The sequence below is a fragment of the Artemia sp. Qi Xiang Cuo genome, chromosome 9 (genome assembly GCF_049724085.1).
Source record: "Artemia sp. Qi Xiang Cuo chromosome 9, ASM4972408v1, whole genome shotgun sequence".
Taxonomy (NCBI): Eukaryota; Metazoa; Arthropoda; class Branchiopoda; order Anostraca; family Artemiidae; genus Artemia; species Artemia sp. Qi Xiang Cuo.
The window spans coordinates 75,389,826-75,417,428 of record NC_142802.1 but is presented as its reverse complement, the minus strand read 5'-3'; the positions used below and the strand labels follow the sequence as shown (position 1 = coordinate 75,417,428).

The window sequence follows — 27,603 nt, the reverse complement described above, 5'->3', positions numbered from 1 at the left end:
TCGCTCTTTACGCTAAAATTCAAATTTTGTTCTGATTCTTAAAAAATGACCGCTTAATCACAAAGGCCGTTAATTAGAACAAACAGCTCTGATGAAACTACAAAAAAACTTTAGCGTAAAGAGCGAGTTAATGACTAGGGGGCAACCACAATCATTTACGTAATAATTTCTATTCGTTTTAAGTTTCGATGCTGTTCCTTACTTTCAGTTGAAAAACTTGTTTTTGTTTTTTTATTTAATTTCTGATCGTTTTTTTCTAAATGATGCTTGGAAATCCGGCCCATCTTCATGGCAATGTCCCTTCCCCCATGCGAACTTCCTCCATGGAAAGATCTTCCCATGTAACACCTAACCCCCCCCCCTCCCCGAATACCAGAACCCCCCCCCCCCTGAAAAATCTGTATGCCTCCCAATAACCAATACTGTATGTAAACATTGGGCAAAGTTCATAACTTGCAGACCTTCCCCCGGGGACTGTGAAGGATTAAGTCATCCTCAAAGACATAGTTATTGTATTTTTCGACCATGCTGAACAAAATGGCTATCTCAAAATTTTGATCGGGTGAATTTTGGAAAAAATGAGCGTGGGAGGGCGTCTAGTTGCCCTCCATTTTTTTGGCCACTTAATAATGGCACTAGAAATTTAAATTTCCGCTCTAGTGAGCCCCCACGCGATATTCTACCCCCCGCGACCTCTGAAAAAAACAACAACAAATAAACACGCATCCGTGATCTTTCTTCTGGCAAAATTTACAAAATTCCACATTTTTGCAGTTAGGAGCTTGAAACTTCTATAGTTGAGTTCTCTATTACGTTGAATCTGATGGTGTGATTTTCATTAAAGTTCTATGATTTTTAAAGGGTTTCCCCCTTTCTTCAAAAATAAGTCAAATTTTCTCAGGTGCTTAACTTTTGGTGGGTAAGACTAAACTTCATGAAACATATATATTTGAAATCAACATACAAATTTGATTATTTGGATGCATCTATTGGTATCAAAACTCCGTTTTATAGAGTTTCGGTTACTATTGAGCCGGGTCACTCCTTACTTGCAGTTCGTTACCACGAACTGTTTCAAAAAGAACATGTCAATACAAAACGAACCGAAATTAATCAAAAAAAATTTTTTCCACAAAATAAGTTTTTCAACAAGAAGTAAAGAACTCCATTAAACCAAAAATGAACACAAATAGAATCAAATAATCTACCAAGCATACAAATTCCACAAATCAGTATGAATAAATAAATAAAAAAAAATTAAATCTAAAAGCCAGAATATAATTTCTACTTTACTGAACTTATTTTTTTTAATGTTTGCATTTTTATAGCTTTAAAAAATCAATAATTAAATAAGATTTCAAGAAATACATTATTATCAATATATGCATATTAAACTGACAATGCACATTTCTTCAGTAAATTCATTTCATTTTTTTTTCAGTAAAGTACAAATTATATTCTTCCTTTTAGAGAGCATAGCGGATCTAGAACCCTACTCATATTAATTTCTGCTCGTTTTGAGTTTGACTCTGTTATTTATTAACTAAAAAAAACAATTTTTTTTAAACTGAAAGTAAGGAGCGACATTAAAACTTAAAACGAACAGAAATTATTCCGTATATGAAAGGGGCTGTCCCCTCCTCAACGCCTCGCTCTTTGCGCTAAAGTTTGACTCTATCTTACAACTTTATTTTTTAAAACAATAAAAAAAATTAGTGTAAAGAGCGAGGCGCTGAGGAGGGGACAGCCCCTTTCATATACGGAATAATTTCTGTTCATTTTAAGTTTTAATGTCGTTCCTTACTTTCAGTTAAAAAAAACTTGTTTTTTTTTATTTAATTTTTCAACGTGTCTGAATTAACGCAGCTTTGATTTTGGCTAACCCTCATGAATAATTAAAACAAAGTTGGCATATTAATTTTCCTTTTTTTGGCTAAATGGCTTTCTCGAAATTTTGTTCTGATGTAACTTACGAATTAACTTACTTAACGAATTTCTATATTCGTATGTTTTTATTACGTATATTAGGGAGTTCACTCCCTAGTCAATACCTTGCTCTTTACGCGAAAGTTCGAATTATATTCGAATCACAAAACCCTGAAACACAAAGGCCGGTTAATTAGAATAGATAGCTCTTTTGAAAAGACTAAAAATACTTTAGCGTAAAGAGCGAGGTATTAACTAGGAGGCGAAGCCTCTCATATACCTAATAATTTCTGTTCGTTTCAAGTTTTAATGTTGCTCCTTACTTTCAGTTGAAAAAAAACTGGTTTTTCTATTTAATTTATGATCGTTTTTTAAATAATGCTGGGAAATCTGGCAAACCCTTCAGGGAAATGTCCCTTCTTCAAATGAAATATCCTCCATGGAAAGAACCTCCCCCGTAACCCCTACTTTGACCCCGACCCCCCCACTAGAAAAAAATTCCTCCTGAAAACGCCTGTATACTTCCCAATAACCAATACCAGATGCAAACCAGAGTATAAAGATATAGTTTATACACTGTAATTTATATATGTAGTTTATATACTGTAAACACAGTGTAGAGATAATCCTATAATTTATATACTGTGATGTAAACAATGGGCAAAGCTTATAACTTGCAGCCCTTCCCCGGGAACTGTGGGGGATTAAGTCATCCTCAAAGACATATTAAGTAGATTTTTGACTATGCTGAACAAAATGGCTAAGTTCAAAATTTTTATTGAGTGACTTCGGGAAAAAATGAGCGTAGGAGGGGGCCAAGTTGCCCTCAAATTTGTTGGGTCACTTAAAAAGGGCACTAGAACTTTTAATTTCCGTTCGAATGAGCCCTCTCACGATATTCTAGAACTAATGGATTGATACGATCACCCCCGGGAAAAAAAAACAAAAAAAAACAACAAAGAAACAAACAAACAAATAAACACGCATTCGTGATCTTTCTTCTGGCAAAAAAATAAAAAATTCCACATTTTTGCAGATAGGAGCTTGAAAACCTCTACAGTAGGATTCTCTGATACGCTGAATCTGATGGTGTGATTTTCATTAAAGTTTTATGACTTTTAGGGGCTGTTTCCCCTTTTTTCGAAAATAAGGCACATTTTCTCAGGTGCGTAACTTTTGATGGGTATAACTAAAATTGATGAAACTTATATATTTGAAATAAGCATAAAAATATAATTCTTCTATTGCATCTATTGGTATCAAAATTCCGTTTTTTAGAGTTTCGGTTACTATTGAGCCGGGTCGCTCCTTACTTACAATTAAATAAAAAAACAAGTTTTTTAAACTGAAAGTAAGAAGCGACATTAAAACTTAAAACGAACAGAATTATTCCGTATATGAAAGGGGCTGTCCCCTCCTCAGCGCCTCGCTCTTTATGCTAAAGTTTTTTATTGTTTTAAAAAATAAAGTTGTGAGACAGAGTCAAACTTTAGCGTAAAGAGCGAGGCGTTGAGGAGGGAACAGTCCCTTTCATATACGGAATAATTTCTTTTCGTTTTAAGTTTTAATGTCGCTCCTTACTTTCAGTTTAAAAAACTTGTTTTTTTTTATTTGATTTTTGGACGTTTTTGAATAAATGCAGGTTTTGATCTTGGCTCACCGTACATGAATAATTAAAACAAAATTTTCATATTAATTAACTTTTATTTAGTCGAAACTTTATTTAGGCTTTCTCGAAACTTGTTTAATTTTATTTACGAACGTTTTTATTAGTAATAAATATACGTAACTTACGAATTAACTTACGTAACGAACTTCTATATTCATATATTTTTAATTTGTTTATTAGGGGGTTTGCCCCTAGTCAATACCTTGCTCTTTCAGCAAAAGTTCGAATTTTATTCCAATTCTTTAAAAATGACCGCATAATCACAAAGGCCGTTAATTAGAATAAATATCTATTATGAAAGTACTAAAAAATCTTTGGCTTAAAGAGCGATGTATTGACTACGGGGTGAACCCAATCATATATGTAATATTTTCTGTTCGTTTGAAGTTTCGATGTTGCTGCTATTGCAGTTGAAATACTTGTTTTTTTTTTATATTAAATTTCTGATGTTCTTTTAAATAATGCTGGGAAGTCCGGCGTCCCCTTCATAGCAATGTCCCTTCCCCCATGAAAACTTCCTTCATGGAAAGATCCTCCCACATAACCCCCGACCCATCCCCCCACGACCAGGAAAAATCTCCCCTGAAAACGTCTGTATACTTCCAAATAACCAATACTATATGTTAACATTGGGTAAAGTTCATAACTTTCAGCCCTCCCCCTGGGAACTTCGGGGGATTAAGTCATCCTAAAAGACATTTTTATTACATTTTCGAACATGCTGAACAAAATGGCTATCTCAAAATTTTGATCAGGTGACTTTGGGAAAAAAATGAGCGTGGGAGGGGGCCTAGTTGCCTTCCATTTTTTCTGTCACTTAAAAAGGGCACCAGAACTTTCAATTTCCATTCCAATGAGCCCTTCCACGCTATTCTAGTACAACTGGGTCGATACGATCACCCCTGGAAAAAAAACAAACAAATAAACACGCACCCGTGATCTTTCTTCTGGTAAAAAATGCAAAATTCCACATTTTTGTACATGGGAGCTTGAAACCTCTACCGTGGGGTTCTCTGATACGCGGAATGTGATGGTGTGATTTTCATTCAGGTTCTTTCCTCCTTTTTTCGAAAATCAGCCAAATTTTCTCAGGTGCCTAACTTTTGATGTATAAAATTAAACTTGATGAAACTTATATATTTGAAATCAGCATTAAAATCTGATTCTTTTGATGCATCTATTTGTATCAAAATACCGTTTTCTAGAGTTTCAGTTACCATTGAGCCGGGTCGCTCGTTACTTACAGTTCGTTACCACGAACTGTTTGATTCGTTACCACGAACTGTTTGATTTTAATTTCTGTTTGTTTTGGGTTTCCATTCATTTATTGATATTGATTTGTGTTGGTTGTATGCTTGGTAGATTATTTGATTATATTTTTATTCATTTTTGGTTTAGTGGAGTTCTTTAGTTTTTTTAGAAAACCTATGTTTTGGAAAAAGTTTTAATTAATTAATTTCATTATACACCAAGTATTCAGTTTAATTTTATTAGTCCTTACTAGGACTGTTCAAGACACTTAACGTTTTCAGTAGAGTTCCACTGACGCAGTAAGATTTCGGATTTTACGGTTAGGGAAGGGGGCAGTAGCCAAACTCTTGTTTGTAGTGATTTTTTTTTTCGATTTACGCTTAGTTTGTATATCCAATTTAAGCTCTAGGTGTTTTAAGATTTATTTTTTGACATATTAGTACCTGTTGTAATTGTATTTGCTGTGATTGTTATTTTTAATTTCTGTTTGTTTTGGGTTTCATTTATTCTTTAAAAGGAATTTCCGGCCGGTTTGGGTTTGCAGGAATTTGTTTCTGCTGATCATAAGTTTAATATGGCCTTTACTTTTCTTTGGAAAAGTTCTTCTTTGGAATTTTTTCTTCAATTAATTTCGAGTAACAGCCATCATTCTTGAGAGCTTAGGTAACTCTCAAAATCACTTGTTCCCCGTTTCCCTTTCTTTTTAATAAGCCCTCATTTTCAACCTCAATGCATATCCTTATTCCAAAGCTTAGCTGCTTCAGTGGCAAGCTCAGCACTTCGAATTGCCTTTTCTAATGTTCCCTTTTGTGACATGCGCTTTCTAAAAAGTTTCTCTGTAGACCAACTGTTTCCATATCAGTCGATTTCTGAAGTAAATAGTGCCTGCAGCGTAATAATTGTTATTTTTTAACTTCTGCAAGGTAAATAGTCTTTAATTAACTTTGTTCCTCAGTTATAGTTATTAATGACCATTATTTATGCTCTACAATTAAACTGAGCATTAACTTTTGCTTGAACTTATCCTTTTAATAACCGTTATCGAATATTACCAATCCACTGACATGAACCTACAGCTCATGTAACTTAAAAAGACTTCATTTCCGGTCTTAAAAAAATGATTTTTTTAAGATGATTTTGCGCTTGATGATCCAAAAACATAGACTATTTCCCAGATTCAATGACCAAATTCCCTTATACGGTCCGTAAAATGAATTTTTTTTTACTATTTTTACCATTTTTTCTGACTACTTTTACTATTTTTTACTATTTTATTTTTTTACTATAAACCCCCCAAAAAGCTAGCTTTATTAGTTAAAGCATTTAAGCTAGATTTGTTGACTGATTACTTTGAAAAAACGAAATTGTGAATTATTAATGTGTTCTCTAACGAGTTACCTTTTATATAACTTGAATTGGAGCCCCTAGGCCTAAAATATAATATTATTCTTATATTTTTTTCAAAGAGAAAGGTATAAAATGTCTATGTATCTCTGTATTTGTTTCTTTTTTTCTTTTTTGGTGTATTTTACTCCGCTTGTTTTGTTTAAAAGTGAGTTACAAATAAATTATTATTACTAAATCTTATCTTATTAAATTACTAAAATTTTATACATGTATGATTGTTTATCTGTCTGTAAATTTGTCTTGGAAGTAATGTTACCACTGTGGGAAAATTCATTTAGGATTTTAATTTTGGAAAAACGGCTTTCATATGTATGACGTCACAAATACTTCGAATAGTTACAACAGATTATTCTGAAGATGATGTCTGGGCTAAATATTTTAAAAGGAAGATTATAATTTGATTTTATTTTCGATAGTATACAATGATTTGCCAGTATAAATATGCAAAAAGGTTTCTCAAATAGAATTAAATGAGCTTAAAGCTGTTTCCAGGAAGAGATAAAAAAAACTGTGTTTCTTTTTACCGAGTGAAGCTCGTCCCCCTCGTAATCTTCTACAATTACTGTGGTCAAATACTATCATTCCACATACTATTTAAAAAGACAAAGTATTTAATTTGACAAAATATATTTTGTGTCACTATTTAAAGTGACACAAATTAAAAAGGCAAATTTTCTAGGTAAACCAAGCAAATAGCAAAATCGTCTGTGATATTTTTGTTCTTGGTGATCCATATACGTAGCCATTTTCCTAGATATAAAGATAGAGTATTTTTAATCTTAAAACTAAAACCCCCAGCTGTTTGTAGTGGCTTAATCTCTTTGAATTAAGAAATTAAGTGGCTTAATTTCTTTTAATTTATTTAAATATTTATGCCATTTTCTCTTATCAAACATTGCAATTTCTCTCCCGTTAATCAGGTGCGACACAACCTCAAAACACATTTAAGGTGAGCTAAGTAAAGTATTTTGGATATTTTCCCTTCTTCTGTCTTTTTCTTCTGGGTTACTATAAAAAAAAGAGTGTAATTTGGTAAACAATTTAATAACTCCTTGGGTCAATGGGTTAGTAATGGTTTAAACCTTCTTTACAGGCCTAAGAGCCTTTGCCGGAGTTAGTACCTTGAATTGATTGTATTTCTTATTAAATACTTTTAGTTAATTATGAATTGACATGATCTTAATGGTACCTACACTTTGCATATAATAATTTAGTTAGTTAATGCAAACTAACTCAAAAATGCTTCTCATTTCTAAGAATAAGCTTTTACTAAACCAAAAATTTCAAGTCAGGTCGATGAAGAAATACTGCCTATACTAAACAATAATCACAAAAAGAGAATTAAAAAAAGAAAAATCTACAGTTAATGAAAAGAATTTAAGGAAGGTAAATATAAGAATACGATTTCTGCTTAGCTATCTCAGTGGAAGGATAACTTAAAAGAGGAAAGATAGAGAAAACAAATACTTCGAGAAAAAACCTTTGAGGAAAGAGCAATAAAAAGGAACAAACTAATGTAAACCACAGATAAAAACCAAAGATTCAAAATCTAAGGCTGGTAATAAAAAGGAAAAAAATATTTAATAAAGGACAAAAATAAGAGCCACTCACCTTTTGACATGAAAAGGGAAAAGCTATTTAAAAGCAAACAAGTGAGAATATAACCTTTATAGCCATTTTTTTCAACGTAGTTGAAAGTTGTGGAAATTATGTCTTTGAGGATGAGAGAACCCCCTCCCCCCACAGCCCTCAGGGCAAGGGTTATAAGTTATTCCCTGGGGGCGTATAAGGTTTTTATAGAAAGTTGTTGAACTTCAAAAAGGGCTCATTCGATTGGAAATTGAAAGGGCTAGTGCTCTTTTTAATATCACCTTTACACATTCAACATAAATAAACTCTAAGTTTCATTCCAACCAAAAGTCGATCAAAAGGGTATTTGTATCAATAGAATACAAATACCCAAGAGAGTTTAAAAAAAAGAAAGAGGATTTTCCTCCACATACAAATACAATATCTGAAAACCTTGAATTTTCAATAGAATGTACAACCAGATGTCTTTGTTCTTTTATGTAGTATTGCGGTTTTGGAGATACTACTTCATATACATCTGAGTTGTTTATGAGGATTTATTTTCAAACATCATTCGTTTACGGAGCAAAACTATCTGATCTACTTTAAATACAGGATTTTTTTCGCAGTTGAAAACAGTTTGGAAGAATAGGAACATAAGTAAATCTGAGATTAAAATACTGGAAGCTACGGTGATGGCAGTGGCCAAGCTTGGCTTTGCGAATTGGGACCTTTAAAAGAGTAAGGAATATTTGCTAAATGTTTTCTATAGGCATTGTCAAAAGGTATTTTTTAGGTACTCATTTGACTAATCGTATGTCAAACGGTAAGCTCTACGAAAAGACATGGCTCAATACCACATTCCAGGGTATAGTAAAAGAAAGATTAAGATGACTAGGCCACATTTTACGGCTGGAGAATAAAGTTTTTACTTAAATTATGGTTTTTTGCCGTGTGTCTATGGTCAAAAGAAAAGTAAATCATCCTTGAATGGGCTTGGAAGAGGCAACAAGAAAGGATATAACCAAAACGGGTAATTCCTGAGAGAGGTGGTAAAGAGTGAAACTCTCGAGGAGGAGCTTCTGTAGCTATGTTGACCTCGGGGGGCTTGGTGATGCATTCAGTTGTTAGCAGTAGCTGTAATTTATGAAGAAATGTCCTAAGGAAATTTTGATACCCCATCTAATGGATGGCAAATTTTCAAAGGCTGACCTCTTCTTCAGCTTGCATGTGCTTGACCAACTTCTTTTTATTTGTATTTGAAAAAAAAAAAAAATACTGCTATGTCAGCTTACATTTTTGACGACTTGGCTTCAAAACGTTTATTATAAACACATTCTAGGGAAATTTCATAGCTATCAAGGACAAAATTCGAAATTTGTTCAGGGATAAAGGTCCAAGCAGCCTATTTAATCTTGAACTACATTATAAAATTCTTCAGCACTTGCTTGGCTGTATAATGAACCTGGTTTTCAAATGAGTAAAAACCAGGAAACAATCTTTTACAAAACCTTTGTCAAGGATCCTTATAAGGTCATTGACAGTCCCTTATCTTTTAAGGTAAATTATTTTTGTTTTTAAGGATAAGCACACATACAGACCGTATCTATGCAACTTCCAAAAACACTTTTTTTTTCTAATGCCACAAAATCTTATATAAAAAAAATAACAAACAGAGATCATTGAAATCGTGTGGTAGAGAAGAAACATACAAATATAAATAACACAGCTCGTTTTCAATGGATTGAGACACACTTACATGCATAGACTTCCACGATTCTTTTGAGCCTCTTTTCCTTTGCGGCCCTATTGCTAGTTTGTGAATAGAAACGCTGAGCTTCAAAGTGCTTTGCCTTAAGTAAACACCCCTTTCTTCATCACCCCATAAAATCTTGAGTAACACTTTACCTAGGGCCAGCGTTTTTCACCAAGTATGTCAACTCGCTTTGTACGTGTGGATTCCAAAACTCACGCAGCACCACTCGGAGTCAGGCAAGTAAACGAGGCTATACCACCTCCAAGAACCGACTGCTACCTATAAAGGCAAAAATTGAAGCGGTATTAATTGGATGCATTTTAGAAGCACATTTATTTACTTCATTCTGAGGAGCTTTCACTTCTTGTGCTACTCTTTGTCTAGGCGACAGCTTAATACACAATTCAACAGCTTTTCCAGACGATATATATCCACCTAAAATCTTCTCCTTGATGGGGCGTTTTATCAAAGCCATATATTGATTCCTTCAGGCGAAGGTTCAGTAAATTTTAAAACCTAATGATTAAGTACTTGCGACACCTTGAGCACCCATGATTTACTTGCATCGTAAAAAAAAGTAAAAAAGCAGATTAAATATATAAGTTCGCAATTCTTTGTTTACTTAAATGCCTGTAGGAAGAATTTTATTGATTATTTTTAATCGCTTCTATAACCCACCAGAAGAAACTTCCATTTTTTGCTGCAAATGCCAATCAAATGTTAGATCTCTAATTTGAAGACTAATATCGAATTCTTACGAAAAGGCTGTGGAGTGGAATAAACTCCATATTACACTGGTACACAGGTAAAACTTTATTTGCAAAGGTGAATTTTTTATGGGGATAGGTGCTATTTTCGCTGGTTGTCGGTGCAAGTTATGTTTAGCACACCTTGTGAGCCAGTCAATAAAAGTTTCACAGCGTAAAAAGAGAGACAAAATATTATACCCAGTAGGCTTTGGACAGCCTTCAAAGCTGAATTTTCTCAAAATGTGTTAAGTTGGAATTGAACTTTTTTTGTATATATTACAAATTTTGGAAAATATGGAATTTTGTAAGTTTAGGGGAATTTTTCTTTATCCTTTTATTATCTTCATATAGAAAATCTTCACTAGTGCTTAACTCTGTGCTCCAACTTTTTTTTATCGCTTCGTAGTTCTCAGACAAAAGTAAATTATTGCTTAGTTTGTTTTTGTAATTTATACAGGTTTCAGAAATATCTTTTTCCTTTTTGCATGTTGATTTGAGTATAACATAATTTTAAGGGATCGTAGCCCACAAGGGTTCTACGCTTTCTTTGCCGTGTACCGGGAACCAGATTGAAACCCACAAAACCATCACTTATAGACTAAGTGAAAGACTGGCTAAAAGTAAAAAACAAGAAGCTATTAAAAAGTAATTATATTCAAAGCATTTCAGCAATTTATAGATAACTTTGGAGTAGCAAGAGCTATGATTGGCTGGGAAGATATTGAAGTGAAAAATTAAATTTTATTAACACGGTTAACAGGGCTTGCGGTGGAATTTGTAATTTCGGCTATATTATATGCCACCCCCCTCCACGTATACTGTTTAACGAGGTGTCAACCTCTCACCTCTCTCCCTCTCTAATCTTTTATCGAGCGATATGTCCCGAGGATTCCAACGCCACAAGTGCCTCTGGGGGCACAAGAAGGTCTAGATGAAGATAAAGCCGAAAGATGAAGTGATATTTTTTTGCAAGTGGTAGTCTGGGCACCTCTACCTTGAAATGGCAATGGTGTGAAAGGAGGAGCGTATGGAGCTGAAAAAAAAGGAAAATTGTATAAACACTTACAGAAATTTAGCAGAACACTGTGATTCTAGGGAGAATTGGACTCCTAGTCCCAACCTTCCTCCTGCATTTATATATAATATTTGTCCAGATAGAGGTGACAGACAATAGAATTTTGCTATAGAAAGTACTTATATTGATTGTTGAGTTCAAATCTCAAAAAACTGTTCAAAAAAGTTCGAAAAACTGGGGGTGCGCTTTTTTCCTCAGTTCTTTGAGTTTTTGTTCCTCAGTTCAAATCTCCTCCTACTACTACTAGTTTTTTCTTTAAAATCCCCCTCAGTAAAAAACTTGAAGAGGGAACAGTCCATTCCATGTACGGGAACATTTTATCAAAATAGTTTATATTCATCTTAAGTTTTGATTTACGTTCATTTGAAAAAAAACTCTTTTTTGTATGTAATCTCTGAAAAACACTACAAACACTTGACTTACTTGACTTAAGGCTTCTGCAAGTAGCCCACCGTAGAGAAAGATGTGACTCTTTGCCTCCATTCCAAACGGTCCTGCGCAAGCGTGACTGCTTCTTGGAAATCAGTACTGATCATGGAGAAGTACTGGGTAAGGCTGTCCCTCCATCTGAACTGGGGTCTTTCACGTGGGTGCTTCCAGCCATATTGAGGTGTAGTATTAGTAGTAGCAGTAGTAGTGGTGGCAGCAGTAATAGTAGTAGTAGTAGCAGCCAACCTGGGTAATCAGTTGTCTAGCCTGCTATAACCAAGACCATTAAATAATCATTCCTTAAGCTTCAACCTAAAAAGACAACAGTGTTTTGTGCATTTCCCCAGTTCATGTCCATGTGCTGCAGATATGGCACTTCATTTTCTGATGTTCCGATGCTAGGTATTACTGAGTCATCAGAAGAAATTCTTACAAGTTGCTAAAATTTCTCCCTCCTCACTCTCTCGCCCTTACTTTCTCTCTCCTTCTGAATCATTCTCTCTCTCCCTTGCTCTTCCCCCTTCTCTTTTGTTTTATTTTTTATTTACTGTCTAGGAGTTAGTATTTCAATAGCAGCCGTATTTTCACCCCCCCCCCTTTTATAGGTCTTAGAGCCTTTGTGGGGATCAGCATATTGTGCTCGTTATAAAGGTTTCTTTTTGAAAAATATATCTCATCTTGTTCTTTGTTTGTGCTTGAAAAATACATAAAGGATATAATGGTAGTTATATTTGGGTAACTTTTCTCCTAAAACATTTAGGGAGCAAATTTTGTTATGTAACAGCTGATATAGTCACTTTTAACATTCATAAGTTGATAATTGCACCAGCCCTCCCCGCTGTTCCCGCTGCAGCGGTATGCATTTATCGACAAAAGATGCACCATGTTTGGCTGAACCGAAGTGTGCGCTGTGTGGTGAAGGCCATGTTGCATTCAGTCTAAAGTGCCGCGTAATCCGCAGTGCCATAGCTAAGTGTGCCTCAAACAAGAAATGACTAGATCAATGTAACGTTTTCTTTGTGTTCTTTCAACAAAAATGGCACCAAAGACAAAGATTGCCCAATAAATCAGAAATGAACAATTTTGAAATTGTGTTGCTACAGAAACATCTTTTGCCGGCTGTAAGTGTCAGCTCACTAAACAGAAGTGACGAACATATAGTTTATACAACCAGTGCCAGACGTACGAGGGGCAGACCTTCCGGAGGGCTTGCTTGTCTTGTGAGTAATAGACTTTCGTACTTTTCTCCCCATTGCATACACTCTTGCGATAATTTTATTGCCCTTCGAATTGCAGATCTAGTGATTAATAATACTTACCTACCTCATGATAAAAAAACAGATTTGTCACTTAATACATTTACAAAAGTTGTGTCATCTCTGGAGAAGTTCCTTCGGAATATTGAAAGTCATAGCTATGAGTGGATCATAGTCGGAGACCTAAATTGTATCATAAATAGAGAGTCAACTTGGTCTGATCTTGTGCTTCAGTCTTTGCCAGATGGATATCAGATAGTAGCCAAGAGTGCATATTTTTCGTATATTGATAATAGTGGATGTGTGTCTGATATAGACCACTGTGTTTGCTCGGCTTGTGTGATATGCTCGAGTGTCGAAGTTCATTATAAAGAAAGAGATTATGATCGCCACCCCCTCTCTTTTACCGTCTCTGTTTCGCATTCTTCTGGCCTGAATCAGTGTGAATCTTCTGTACGGGGCACGAAATGGTATGATAAGCGTGAATGAAATAAAGCTAACTGGACATTTTATATCTGTACTTTGGCAACTCTGCTATCATCTGTGAAAGTTCCTTACCATTTACTTTGTACCAGTGTCCTCTCGCCTAATGCTCGATCAAAACTTAATTCTTACTATTCTCAGATTGTTGCCTGCCTTAAACAAACCGAAGCCGTAGCTGTCCCTGTTTTGCGTATTCGTTCGAAAACTAGAAGTTCTTTATGGAAACTCAGTTGAACTAGTTGAAACAGTCAGTTTGAAACTCAGTTGAAAATAGTCAGTTGAACTTTATGGAAACAGGAAACTAGTTGAAAATTGTTAAAAATCGGGCAAAAATGTGGCTTCGGATATGGAATGCGTGTGGCCGCCCCACTTCGGGTCATGTATTTAATATTAAAAGACAACTAAATCTGAATTCAAATCTTACTTGCGAAGCGTCCGATATCAAACAGTTCGTGGTAACGAACTGTAAGTAAGGAGCGACCCGGCTCAATGGTAACCGAAACTCTAGAAAACGGGTTTTTGATACCAATAGATATATCAAAAGAATCAGATTTCAATGCTGATTTCAAATATATAAGTTTCATCAAGTTTAGTTCTACCCATCAAAAGCTACGCGCCTGGGAAAGTTTGGCTGATTTTCGATAAAAGGGGGAAATACCCCCTAAAAATTATAGAACCTTAATGAAAATCTCACCATCAGATTCAGCGTATCAGAGAACCCTACTGTAGAGGTTTCAAGCTCCTATCTACAAAAATGTGGAATTTTCCTTTTTTTGCCAGAAGAAAGATCACGGATGCGTGTTTATTTGTTTTTTTGTTTGTTTTTTTTTCCCCAGGGGTGATCGTATCGACCCAGTGGTCCTAAAATATCGTGGGAGGGCTCATTGGAACGGAAATTAAAAGTTCTAGTTCCCTTTTTAAGTGACCAAAAAAAAATGGAGGGCAACTAGGCCCCCTCCCACGCTTATTTTTTTCCCAAAGTCACCCGATCAAAATTTTGAGATAGCCATTTTGTTCAGCATGGTCGAAAATATGATAGATATGTCTTTTAGGGTGACTTAATTCCCCGAAGTTCCCAGAGGGAGGGCTAAAAGTTATGAAGTTTACCCATTGTTAACTTATTGTTTTGTTTATTGGGATTTTTACATAATTTTTCTGTTGTTTTTTTTGTGTTAGTGGGGGGGAGGGGTGGGTCGGTGGTTATGTTGGAGGATCTGTTCATGAAGGAAGTTTTCATGGGGGAAGGGAAATTGCCATGAAGGGGGCGCCGGACTTGCCAGCATTATTTATTGGTTATTGGGAAGTATACAACCATTTTCAGGAAGGATTTTTTTCTGGGGGGGGGGGGCTAGAGGAGGGGGTTACTCTGGAGAATATTTCCGTGGAGGATGTTTCCTTGGGGTAAGAGACATTTCTATGAAGCGGGCGCCGGATTTCCAAGCATTAGAAATTAAATCGATCATTAGACGATCAGAAATTAAATAAAAAAAACAAGTTTTTTCAACTGAAATGTAAGAAGGAATATTAGAACTCAAAACGAACAGAAATTATAACGTATGTAAGGGGGTTCTCCCCCAAGTCAATACCTCGCTCTTTACGCTACATTTTTTTTTAGTGCTTTCAAAAGAGCAATCTATTCCAATGAAACGGCCTTTGTGTTTCAGGTGTTTGTAAATAAAAATTTTTGTAATTTTTAACGTAAAGAGCGTGGTAATGACTGAGGGGAGAACCCCTTCATATACGTAATAACATAAACGTAATAAAAAAACAATAAAAAAACAAGCGATACGGCTCAAAAGTAATCGAAACTTTTAAAAACGGAATTTTGATGTCAATAAATGTATCAAAAGAATGTGTTTATAATGCTGATCCTAAATATATAAATTTTATTAAGTTTAGTATTACTCATCAAAGGCTACAGATCTGAGAAAATTTACTCGATTTTTAAAGAGGGGGGAAACATCCCCTACAAGTGAAAGAATTTTAATGAAAATCACACCGTCAGAATTCAGCGTATCAGAAAACCCTATTACATAGGTTTCAAGCTCAGTAAATTATGCAGTCCATTCCAGGTTTTGTAGATTGCTTGATTCAGTTATTCCGCGTAGACTACGCCAGAAAGATATTATCCCTATTAGTGCTGAGTCTGTTGTGAAAAGCATTAAAAAACTAAAATCAAAGTCTGTTGATTTGGATGGAATTTCTGTTGAACATTTAAGAATCGATTCTCCCGAGTTGATTAGCTATCTGCAATAACTTTTTCAGATGTGTGTTTGTAGCTCACTAGTGCCTGATTCTTTCCTGTTTGGTACTTTTAACTTTGTTCTGAAGCAACTGAAGGATCCACTTAATTGTCGATTCTACTATCCTGTCACTGGAGCGTGTAATTTAAGCAAACTATTTGAATATGTATTGCTCCCATTTATTCAAGATAAGGTGGATTATGACGCAAATCAGTTCGGTTTTAAGTCGCATATAGGATGCCAGCATGCCCACCGTATACTTGCAAAGGTGTTACAAGAAGCACATCGTTTAAAAACGGAAGTTCACTTTTGTGCGTTAGACCTATCTAAAGCTTTCGATACTGTTTGTCACTCTCAGGCATAGTTTTCTCTGGCACGTTTGGTTATGAATAGTTCAATTATTTGTGTACTTTTGTTTTGATGCCAGAATTAATTTATTCAGTTGAGGCAGGGCTCCCGGGCCTTTGGTATAATCCCAGTTAAATCTGGGGTCCGTCAGGGTGGTGTGCTTTCACCTCGTATTTTTAACGCTTGTTTATTGAATGTTCTTAATATGATACCGCTTTCTTACTCTTCCGGGTTGTCAAACGTCTCCTATATTGCATATGCGGATGATCTTCTGCTTGTTAGCAGGTCAAAGTAAGTCTGTGCTAATAGTATCGCGGCTGTATGGGGAAATCGGATTAAGCCTCAACACTGATAAATGCAAATATTTAGTGTTTAATTCAAAATCTTCAGCAACGCCACTTGATTGCGGCTTATTTTCTGTAAAAAGTGTTGAATCTTTCCGATGGCTTGGGATCAATATTTGCAAGTCGCTTACCTTATTTCGTTTCCAGGCATTGAGTGATAGTAAAGAGAAGCTAAAACTGGGGTATGCCAAAATTGTCCCCAACAGAGGAAGATATAACAGAAAAGCATGGGCTAAATTGTCCTCGATCTTTTGTGACCATGCGGTTTTGTTCCCAGCTGGCCTTCACATCCTGTTTCGCCCAGGGAATATTAGCAATATTAGAATTATGTATTTCAGATATTGCAAGTTTTTATTGTATCTGCCTCGCAGATACAGTAATAGAAACATGATGCGGTTTTTTGGCGCTCCGGATATTGTAAATTGTTTTGTCAGACAAAGTAGCCGTCTTCAAGAGAACATTTATGCTACTTTGGGTGTTAACCACCCACTTATCCGGTAGCAATTGAGTGTAATATTTATTTATTGTGTTGTAGTTAAATGTATCTTTGTGTTTTTTTTTCTCTTTTCTTGTGTTACTCCACTTCATTTTCTGTATAGTGGGTCAAAAATAAATTATTATTTTTATTATTATAAAGTTTTAGCATTTGTCCGCATTGTAGGACCTTGGGATTTTCTTCAAAAGGATTAACTTCCATTCGACTATACCTCCCTTAACCTACCCCTTCTCTTCAACAGGGCATTAAGTTAGGCCTCTATGTTTCAACTTATCAAATATGGATTACTGTCTTTCAGTAGACTTGTATTTGTTTACAGTTTATTTTTTGTATCGTTGAATAACCTCCTGATCATCATATTTATAAGCGTTTGTAGCAAAGAGATTAAAAACCTATGAACGAAGTTTCTAAAAGAAAAGAGAATATTCTATTCAACTGTAAGCTTTTACGGCCACCGAATTTCAGTTTTGACCCCCCCCCCCTCCCGTACCAAACAAAAACAACAATGGCACAACTGCAGGACTCTTGAAAGATCTAGTACATATACTTTGTCATTGTTACACCTTCAGCTGTCCAGACCCAAATTCGTCTAACGAAACCTTGTAAAGCCCCAGGATTCGATAGGGTGCATACTGATTACCTCCTATACGCTACTCCACTTCTTATACAGTATTTGTCCCTATTATTTCAGGCTTGTATTACTCAGCAATATATTCCAACTGCTCTTTCTCAACGTCTTGTTACCTGTGTCTTAAAAACGGGCAAAAACCCAAAGGTTTGAGAATCTTACAGACCAATTACGATTTGCTCCACAATTGGTAAGCTTTTTGAAAAGTTGATTTTCCAAGAAATAATCACAAACTGCGACCATGGGAACAACCAGTTTGGATTTCGCGGAAGCTTAGGTCTGCAAAACGCACATGCAACTTTTTTGGCTATTTTAGACCACTATTGGATGCTCAAAACGAACCTGTATGTGTATGCAACCGAAATTTCAAAGGCGTTATGGACCATTAACGTCTCTTGTGGAATCGGTATGATAATACGTCCATCTGTCCATACGGGTGTAACTAGGTAGGCAGCTGAGCAAAGCCATCTATATATATATATATATATATATATATATATATATATATATATATATATATATAATCACTTTATCACTTCCATTTTCATCTCATATTTTTTCTCTTTCAGAGTTATGAAGAAATGTGTAGTGATAACTTTTGGATTTGTGTTCTGCCAGTTTTGCATTGCAAATGCAGGGAATCCAGATGCCAAGAGACTTTATGATGATCTGCTTTCAAATTATAATAAACTCGTCCGTCCTGTTGAAAATACAACTTCCAAATTAAAAGTTTTTATAAAGTTAAGACTTTCCCAGCTAATAGATGTGGTAAGTTCATTGTTTTTTAATTGAAATTTGACAAATTCCTAACGACTTTCGTGGAAATTAGTTTTAATGAACGTGCTTGCAAGGTCATCATCGGCTCTTGTCAATAAAGTTTAAAAACTTTCAAAATTGTTCTGTATTTGTTGATCTCTTAATGTCAAATTGGAGGGAATTATTTATCTTTGCTTTCTTTCAATTATATCGAGATTTAATTAGCACGTTAAAATGACACGGTAAGGTGCCTAATATTGCTCTAACAACTTTTGGCTCTTAAAGAGGATGCTAGAACTGCCACGTTTTTTGTGAATAAAATGTTCCCAAAATTTTACGGCTAGTGGTTTAAAGCCACCTACCCTGAGGAGAACAGATGTGGCACAGAAAACACAAAATTCCGCCTTTTAGGTTCAAAGAAGCTAAGCTTCATCAACGGGTCCACGGGCACACAGAATCTGACGAAGTAATTTTCATCAAGATCATAACAATTTCAGGTTACGTTTCTTCCTGTTTTTCTGATATTAGACATATTTACATATGCTAATAGATTTTAATAGGTATTTTTAAACTTAATGAATTTTAACCGATTGAAGTCAGTATAAGATACAAAAATTTTTATGATTTATATATTATTTCTAAGCTTCCGTCTTTTAAGACTCCCGTTGCTGTTGCAAATGGTCAATATTTATTTACAGTTCGTTACAGCGCGTTCTTTGACTGAGCAATAGAGTACTGATCACCATACAATAATCAAACAGTTCGTGGTAACTTACTGTAAGTTAGGGTTGACCCGGCTCAATAGTAACCGAAACTAAAAAAACGGAATTTTCATACCAATATATACATCAAAAGAATTAGCTTTTTATGCTGATTTCAAATATAAAAAATTTTTTATTAAGTCTATGTTTACCAATCAAAGGTTACGAGCTTGAGAAAATTATCCAAATTTTCGAAAAAATGAGGAAAATGTCCCTAAGTGTCAAGTGATCTCAATGAAAATCACACCATTAGATTTAGCGTATCAAAGAACCCTACTGTTTAGGTCTCAAGTTCCTACCTGAAAAAGTGTGAAATTTTGTATTTTTTTGCTGTTTGTTTTTCCCCCAGAGTTGATCATATCGACCCAGTGGTCTTAGAATATTGAGAGAGGGCTCATTCGAACGGAAATTAAAAGCTCTAGTGTCCACTTTAAGTGACCAAACAAATTGGAGGGCAAATAGGCCCCCTTCCCTGCCATTTTTGTTGCAAAATTATCCGATCAAAATTTTGAGATAACCATTTTGTTCATCATAGATGAAAGGTCCGATAACTATGCATTTGAGTATAACATGACCCCCCCCCCCCCAAAGCCCCAGGGGAAAGGTCTTTAAGTTGTAAGATCTGACAATTGTTTGCGCATAGTATTTGTTATTAGGATGTAAGCATATATTTTCGGTGGGGGGGGGCAATTTTTCTACTCTGAGGTTTTCCACGGGAAATTTTCCGTGGGGAGGGAAGTTTCTATGGAGTGAGCTTGTCAGGAAAATTATAGGCTACACTAGTGAAATTTGCCAGAATTCTTATAAGAAAATTTTTTTATATGTCTTGCTTTCTCTTTTCTGTCTCAATTTTGTGGTCTGAGCGGTTAAGAATAATTGTACGGGGTAAATTTTCACCAGGATTGAATTGGCTAAAACAAGTTTTTTCAACTGATAGTAAAGAGCAACATTAAAACTTAAAACGATCAAAAGTTAGTACGTATATAAGGGGGGATGCCCCCTTCTCGCCATTTCGCTACTTACGCTAAAGTTTGAATTCTGTCCCAATTCTTTAATAATGACTCCTGAAACACAAGGGCCGTTTAATTAGGTTTCTGTTTGTTTTAAGTTTTAATGTTGCTCCTTACTTTCAGTTGAATTAAACTTGTTTTTTCATTTAATAAATGTGAAAGACGTACTTTTCCTTGGTAACATGAGGATCAAAAATGGAAACTTAAGTAAAATATTTAATTTATGCAAAGAAATAATTCTATGTTCGGTACAATGATTTCTTTTTATAAAATCTTTTATACGAAATTCACCGAGCACCCACGCTCTGAAGGGACGAACACCTTTTTCGACTCTGTGTTTCATGGTAGAAAATAAGTACTGAATAAAAGAAATGCTTACAAAGTTCAAAATAAATGAGAGATTTACTCCGCATGAGAGGACAAAGAATTGATAATATGCTTGAGATATATCAGCTTCAATGGAGACCTTAACAGATTATTCTGGTTTAGTAGCCAGAAAAAAAGATATAGATGTATAGGTTTGAAGCAAATGCACTTTGAAGGGATTTAGCCATATCTTTGGAATGAATGACTTCAATTGATGATGCTATTGATCCTTTTTTTGGCCCCCCAAATTATAATAAGAACTTCAGTTCTAAGACACGTAATACATCTTTTGTGTCTTGTTTCTTAGCTATTCGCTGCCTTTTTTTTATTTGGTCGTAATCTCTTTTTAAAATATATACAAATATTTTTGCAATTAACAGTTTTTGCTCTTTCCGCAATTTAATGTCTTTTCATACTTCAGTCTGTTCAAAGACAATTCATTATTGAATCTAGTTCGATTTCTAACAACGACATATACTAAACTTGCAATTTTTGGCTTTCTTTTTTAAGGTTTTTGAATTATTGTAATCCCTTGTTCAAATTGAGAATCAGCATTTGTAATAATTGCAAATTTTCGTTTTTTGGGCCTGCCTACTGACATTATATAACTGGTGCGCTCAAAAAGGCTTTCTTTTTTAAGGTTTTTGAATTGTTGTAATCCCTTGTTAAGATATATACAAATATGTTTGGAATTACCAGTGTTTTACTCTTTACGCAGTTCTATGTCTTTTCATACTGAATGCTTTTGAAAGATATTTGATTATTGAAGCTACTCCAATTTCTAACAACGGTATGCACTGAGATTGAAACTTTTGGTTTTCTTTTTTAAGGTTTTAGAATTGTTGCAATCCCTTGGCAAAATAGAGAATCATCGTTTGTAATAATAGCAAATCTTTTTTGGGGGGACTTTCTACTGACATTATATAACTGATTGAATTCTAACCTGTAACCTTAATCACGTAGCGAGGTGACTTTAAAAAAAAAACAAATATAAAACAAAACAAAAAAGTAATTTTAAAATGTTCAGTTATTTTTCTATTTTGAATTGACACATTAAAATTATTGCTCAGGCACCGTAAATAGTTGATCAGTTAACGTAATAACCTTAGCGATTCTGAACTGAACTTAAAGAATTTTTCAACTTTTTTTACATGTCTTAAAAAGACATTGCTTATACTTATAAGAAGAGATATTCGATAATGATGTTTTCTACCAATGATTTCTACTAAGCTTCAAACTTTTGGTGTCTTTTTTTAAGGTTTTTGAATTTTTATAATCCCTTGTTAAAATATATAAAATTATTTTTGCAATCACCAGTTTATTGCTCTTTATGCAATTCAATGTCTGTTCATACTGTAATCTATTGAAAGATATTTGATTATTACAGCAAGTTCGATTTCTACTTGTCGTTTACTTTTTTAAGGTTTTGGAATTGTTGTAATCCCTTGTTAAAACATATGCAAATATTTTTGCAATTGACAGTTTTTTGCTCTTTAAACACTTTAATCTAATCTTCCCCATACATGAACATTTTCAATTTTTCTACATAGGTGTGACAAGTGTGACAACGTCATCGCAATACTTATGTATATAAAAATGACGTCACTCACATTAATATTTGTTTTTCCAAAATTGAGGCTCTTTAAGAATTTTCTAAAACTTCTGACCTATCTAGATCGCTTTTTTTAGGCCAGAATATCCCATGATGCAAATTTTCCCGAAAAAATATGGAGCTGTTTTCAAGGAAAAATAAATATATACATTCACAATTATTGCTCACTTATAAAGATAGTATATGTATGTATAAGCTTAAAATGAATAGAAAAGAAATATATATATAAAAGATATATACAAGATATATAAAAAAAAGTCTCCTAGGTTGTGAAGGATTATGTCTTACTCTCTCTTACGGTAGAGTTTGTCTGATTAAAATGTGTATGTATATTTGGTCTCTAGGAAGTTCAATATAGGTACATCAAGGGGCAAGGATCCCTGAAAGTGCCTTATAGGGCCCCCAGGAGGGGTGTGAAAAATCTGTCCAAGAGATATTTACAACTCTGTTAGTTTCAATAAAAATGTAATAAAATATTTTTTCTAGAAGAATTGATGTCTTAGAAAAGTCTGGGGTCTAATTAACTGTTTTAAGATGTGTGTATGGAATAAACAGACGAATTTACCGTCGAAAGACAAAGTTTAGAATTTGCCGTGTAAATGTTTGTCGGAGAAAATGCCATGAACATGTGTCTATTCTTAATACATTAGTTCTAAAATGCCGTTTAGTGCCATAAGAAACCATGAACTCGGAGTGTAAAAATATGAAAAATGTTACGAATTACACGTTATTCCTCTATACACAGCGAGAATTTGTCCACCTGTGCCTCGTATTTCTAACCCCCGTTACCCCTCAATGTAAAAAAAATTGTCCGAATATACGAGTTGCCGAATGTCCGAGCATCTGAATCTGCGAGTATCAAAATGTCCGAGCGTCCGATTGCCCGAGTGTCTCAATGTCCGAGTGCCAGAATGTCCGAATGTGCGAGTGTCCGAATGTCCGAGTGTCTGAATGTCTAAATTTCCGTGTGTCCAAGTGTTCGAATGTCTGACTGTCCGAATGTCCCCTTGTCTGAATTTCCGAGTGTGCTGTCTCTCAATGCAATGTCGCCGTATTTCACTATCTCCCTATACAATTTCCTCTATGTCTCTGCACGCTGTGTCCGTATATCCCCTATGTCCCTAAATAATGTGTCCGTGTACCTCCTATGCATTAATGCAATTTGTCAGTATCCCCCCTATGTTCGAATGCCTCCTGTCCGTATATTCCCTATGTCTAAAATTTTTTACCAGAAGGTATTTTTCGCTATGTATTCATGTTAATGTGTGTTTGTAATTTGCTCTGTTGTAATTTTTCTATTTTCATATTTTTTGTGTGTATATGGCTCTTGGGCTTTTTGAAATACACGATCTATCTATCTATCTATTCCCTATGTCCCTGTACATAAACACACTATGTCCCTATACAATGTCTCGGTTAAGGTTGGAAATGAGGTTAGCACCTGGTTTTGTATTAAATCAGGAGTTAAGCAGGGTTGTGTTCTATCCCCCTTTATATGGGGATAGAACAATTTACCGGCTATGATTTTATGTCGATGGATTCAGCTTAGGGCGAATTGCCTTCCAATCCAGAGCAGACAAATGGTGTTCGACAGAGGGATAGTACATCCTGATGGTCAGTATGTGTGTCCTCTTTGTAGGGATGAGGACGAAGATTTGGACCATTTTCTCCGAAAGTGCCCGGTGCTCTCTGATTTAAGGGAAAATTACTTACATGGGATTGTTTTGCTGCTTCCAAATATCTTACAAAGTAGTATCCAACCACAATATTTCGTATTGGTGCGTACATAGAGAAGGAATTAAAAAGAAGGAAATGTTTTTACAATTAATTATTATTAATTATATGGAATTAAAGTTATTTTTTTTGGTATTTTACCAGAAGGTATTTTTCGCTATGTATTCATGTTAATGTGTGTTTGTAATTTGCTCTTGGGCTTTTTGAAATACACGATCTATCTATCTATCTATTCCCTATGTCCCTGTACATAAACACACTATGTCCCTATACAATGTCTCGGTTAAGGTTGGAAATGAGGTTAGCACCTGGTTTTGTATTAAATCAGGAGTTAAGCAGGGTTGTGTTCTATCTACCTTTATATGGATTATTTTGATGGACTTTGTTTTAAGGAGCACAGGAAAGGCAATGGGAGACCACGGAATCAAATGGGGAGGAAAAAGTCTCCTGGACTTGGATTATGCTGATGATTTAAGCATCCTAGATGAAAGTTTGAGCAAAATGAATGAAGTTTTAGAGGTTTTGCGAGTTCAGGGTGCTAGTATTGGTTTGAAAATTAATGTTAGGAAGAGTAAGTCACTAAGGATATGAATAAGTGAAGATGAAAATGTGACGTTTGGTAATGAAAAGATTGATCAGTTTGGCAGATTCACTTACCTTTATAGTATTATTAGTAAAGATGGTTGGAGCAGTGAAGATGTTAAAAATAGAATAGCCAAGGCTCAGTGTTATTTTTCACAGTCAAAAAAAGTCTGGAAGAATAGGAAGATAAGTCTGCAAACCAAGATTAGAATCTTAGAAGCTACAGTGATGACAGTGGTCAAATATGGCTCTGAAGCATGGACGCTCCGAAAAGCGGATGAAGATTTGCTAGATGTTTTCCAGAGAAATTGCTTAAGGATTGTTCTGGGTACCCGGTTGACTGACCGTATTTCAAACAATAGGCTATACGAAAAATGTGGTTCAATACCGCTTTCTAGGTCTATAATGAAAGAAAGGTTGAGGTGGTTAGGGCATGTTGTGCGGATGAAGGATGACAGATTGCCGAAGATTGTTCTTTTCGGCCAACTATCTAGGGCTAAACGGAAGGCAGGTCGTCCCCGTCTGGGGTGGGAGGACGTCATAAAGAAAGATTTAAAGGAAATGGGAACTTCGTGGGCGGGTGTAAAAAGGGAGGCTTTGAATAGATTGTGGTGGAGGAGGAGCGTGCGTAGCTGTGTTGGCCTCAGGCGGCTTGGTGCTGCGATGAGTTGTTAGTAGTAGTAGTAGTAATGTCTCAAAATACCCCATAGAAACACCTATAAATTTCTACAATTTCGTCAGTATACCCCTTAGATGTTCCTGTAAACAACAGGCTAAGATATATTTTTGTAAACAAGATCCTTGCAGTGGCTTAAAACTCACAACAAGGAGGTATCTAGAATTTCTCACCAGGAGATATTTACAACTCTGTTACTTTCAATAAATATATGATACAATAAGCCTCCTAGAAGGATTGATGTAACAATGAGGTAAACAGTATGTATTCCCATAGAAAAAAAATGCTATTATTTGCCCCATAGATACTAAATGTGTATCAATGTGACTGTATGCCCTTAGAAACAAGGTAAAATAGACACTTAAAGACACTTAATGACACTTAAAGCCATGAATGCCCCTGATGGAAGGTTTTGAAACTAAAATTTGTGATCAGGAATGACCAAAAGTTTTTTTTACTACCAAAAGTTTTTTTTTAAGTATTCAAATTCCTTCTTTTTGGTCTAGTTCGACATCCCTTCCTTATGCCCTGATAGTTTCAACTTAATACCTTGAGCTGTTTCTCAAAAATTGCAGATACGCCCTTTTTATAGCCTGCATACATATAATGTGTTGGTTTAGCCCAACATCTAGGCCTGACACTCTAGGCAGATGGGCCCTATTAGGTTTTGGACGCTTATTTGCCTTGCAATTCCAAGCGACTTGTCGGTTAACCAATATTTAATTAATTTTTTGTTAACTCAACTGTCTGACCTTGTACATTGGTTTAACCACCTGAAACTCTGGGCAGGCACCCTCCCCCCCCCCCCCCTATTGGGCTATGAATGCTTGTTGGTTTGTGAGTTGAAGCGACTTTTTGGTCAACCCAATATTTAATTTATTTTTTGTTAGCGCAACTGTCTGAGCTTATGAATTGGGTGCTAAACCTGCCCTGACCCTCTAGGCAGGCGGGTGGGCCCCGCTAGGCTTTGCCTGGACAATTTTTTGCCAACGATTCCAGGCGACTTAACGGTCATTTATCAATTCTAAGATTTGGTCAATCTTAGAATTGACCAAATCTCTAAGCGGGTGTGCCTCTCCAAAAGCTAATACGCAAGTATTTGTCCAATTTGGGAGTCGTAGCTACTCCCGCCGTTTGCTCGTGCCGTTTACCAAAATACTTGGAAAACTATTGGTCTTCCCGTTCCCCCGTTCGCCTGCGGTAGTCCATCTGAGACTCTAAGTGGGCAAGCCCATTAGGATTAGGTCACTTGGTCGCCTGTGAGTCCAAGCAAAATCAGTCCCCATTTTTACATAAGTAAAAATTACATCATTTTTACACAATCCTGAAAAAGGCTTATGCCAGCTTTGCCTCTCACTCAGACTATCTGCCTTGGCTTTGTCTCCCATTGGCCAATGGCTTGATGGTAAGTTGATTTTAATTAAAAAATCAACGGACCCTTAATGGTCCACATTAGTACCATTAGCCTAAGTAATAGTAGTATTAATAGTTGTAGCAGAAGTAGTACTGCTACTTCTAGTAAGCATGCGTATAATGCACATTTATTAGTTCAGAATACCACTCAACATGCTCTGGAAGTTTCAGCCTATTATTTTGAGCCATTGTTGAGATACTGCCAGAGCATCCTATTGACCGCCTACATACACAATGCGTGTTTCAACGTAACTCAACATACCCCTCGAAATTCCCTGAAATGGCTCCTTAATACCCTTAGCCTTAGCAGCAGCATTAGTAATAGCAGTAGAAGTTGTAACAGTAGCAGTATGCATATAGTACTTCTGGCACAGTTGGTTTTATTTTATGATTGGTTGAACATCTCCCTCTTCATGCAGTGAAAGTTTCAACTTAATACTCTAAGCTGTTCCTGGCATATACCTGTTATGCCTGTTCAATAACATGCCTCCAAATAGTGTGTTTTGGTTTAGTTGAATATCCAACTTGACACTCTCTGACAGTTTCGCCGTAATACCCTTAGCTTCAATAATACTTGCCGTCTTAGTAGTAGTAGTCGTAGAAGACGTAATATAGTAGTAGTAGTAGTAGTAGTAGTTATAGTAGAATTACCAGCTGTAGTAACAATAATGGCAGTAGCAGGAATATGCATATAGTGCCTTCTGGTTAGTTTGAAATCCGTCTTAACAGGAAAGACCGGAAAGTTTAAACTTAAAACTCCAGATCATTCCTGCGATATTGCTAATACGCCCTTTTGACAACCTGATGCACAGAGTGTGTTTTGATTGACTTCAAACTCCTCCTAAACATTGTTTAAAACTTTCACCTTCATACCCTTAGCCTCACCAGTAACAGCCTTAGCAATAGTAGCCGTAGCAGTATTCGCAGTAGTAGCAGAAGCAGTAATAGTAACGGTACTAGCAGAAAGTACAGAGTGCCTTTCAAAATCCCTCTCAGCATGTCCTAAAAGTTTTAACTTAATACCCTAACCTGTTCTTGAGAAATTGTTCATACACACTTTTGGC

General features: G+C 35.5%; 1 protein-coding gene across 2 annotated transcripts in view; it reads left to right on the top strand.

Moving 5' to 3' along the window:
- Nucleotides 1–5,728: 5,728 nt before the first annotated feature.
- Nucleotides 5,729–27,603, top strand: part of nAChRalpha4 (nicotinic acetylcholine receptor alpha4) — a 327,885-nt gene continuing 306,010 nt past the window's right edge. For both annotated transcript variants that reach the window (XM_089094869.1, XM_089094868.1), the window contains exons 1-2: nucleotides 5,729–5,769; nucleotides 18,199–18,397. In XM_089094869.1, the coding sequence (XP_088950995.1) occupies nucleotides 18,203–18,397 (195 nt within the window). In that variant the 5' untranslated portion in view covers nucleotides 5,729–5,769; nucleotides 18,199–18,202. The remainder of the gene's footprint in view (nucleotides 5,770–18,198; nucleotides 18,398–27,603) is intronic.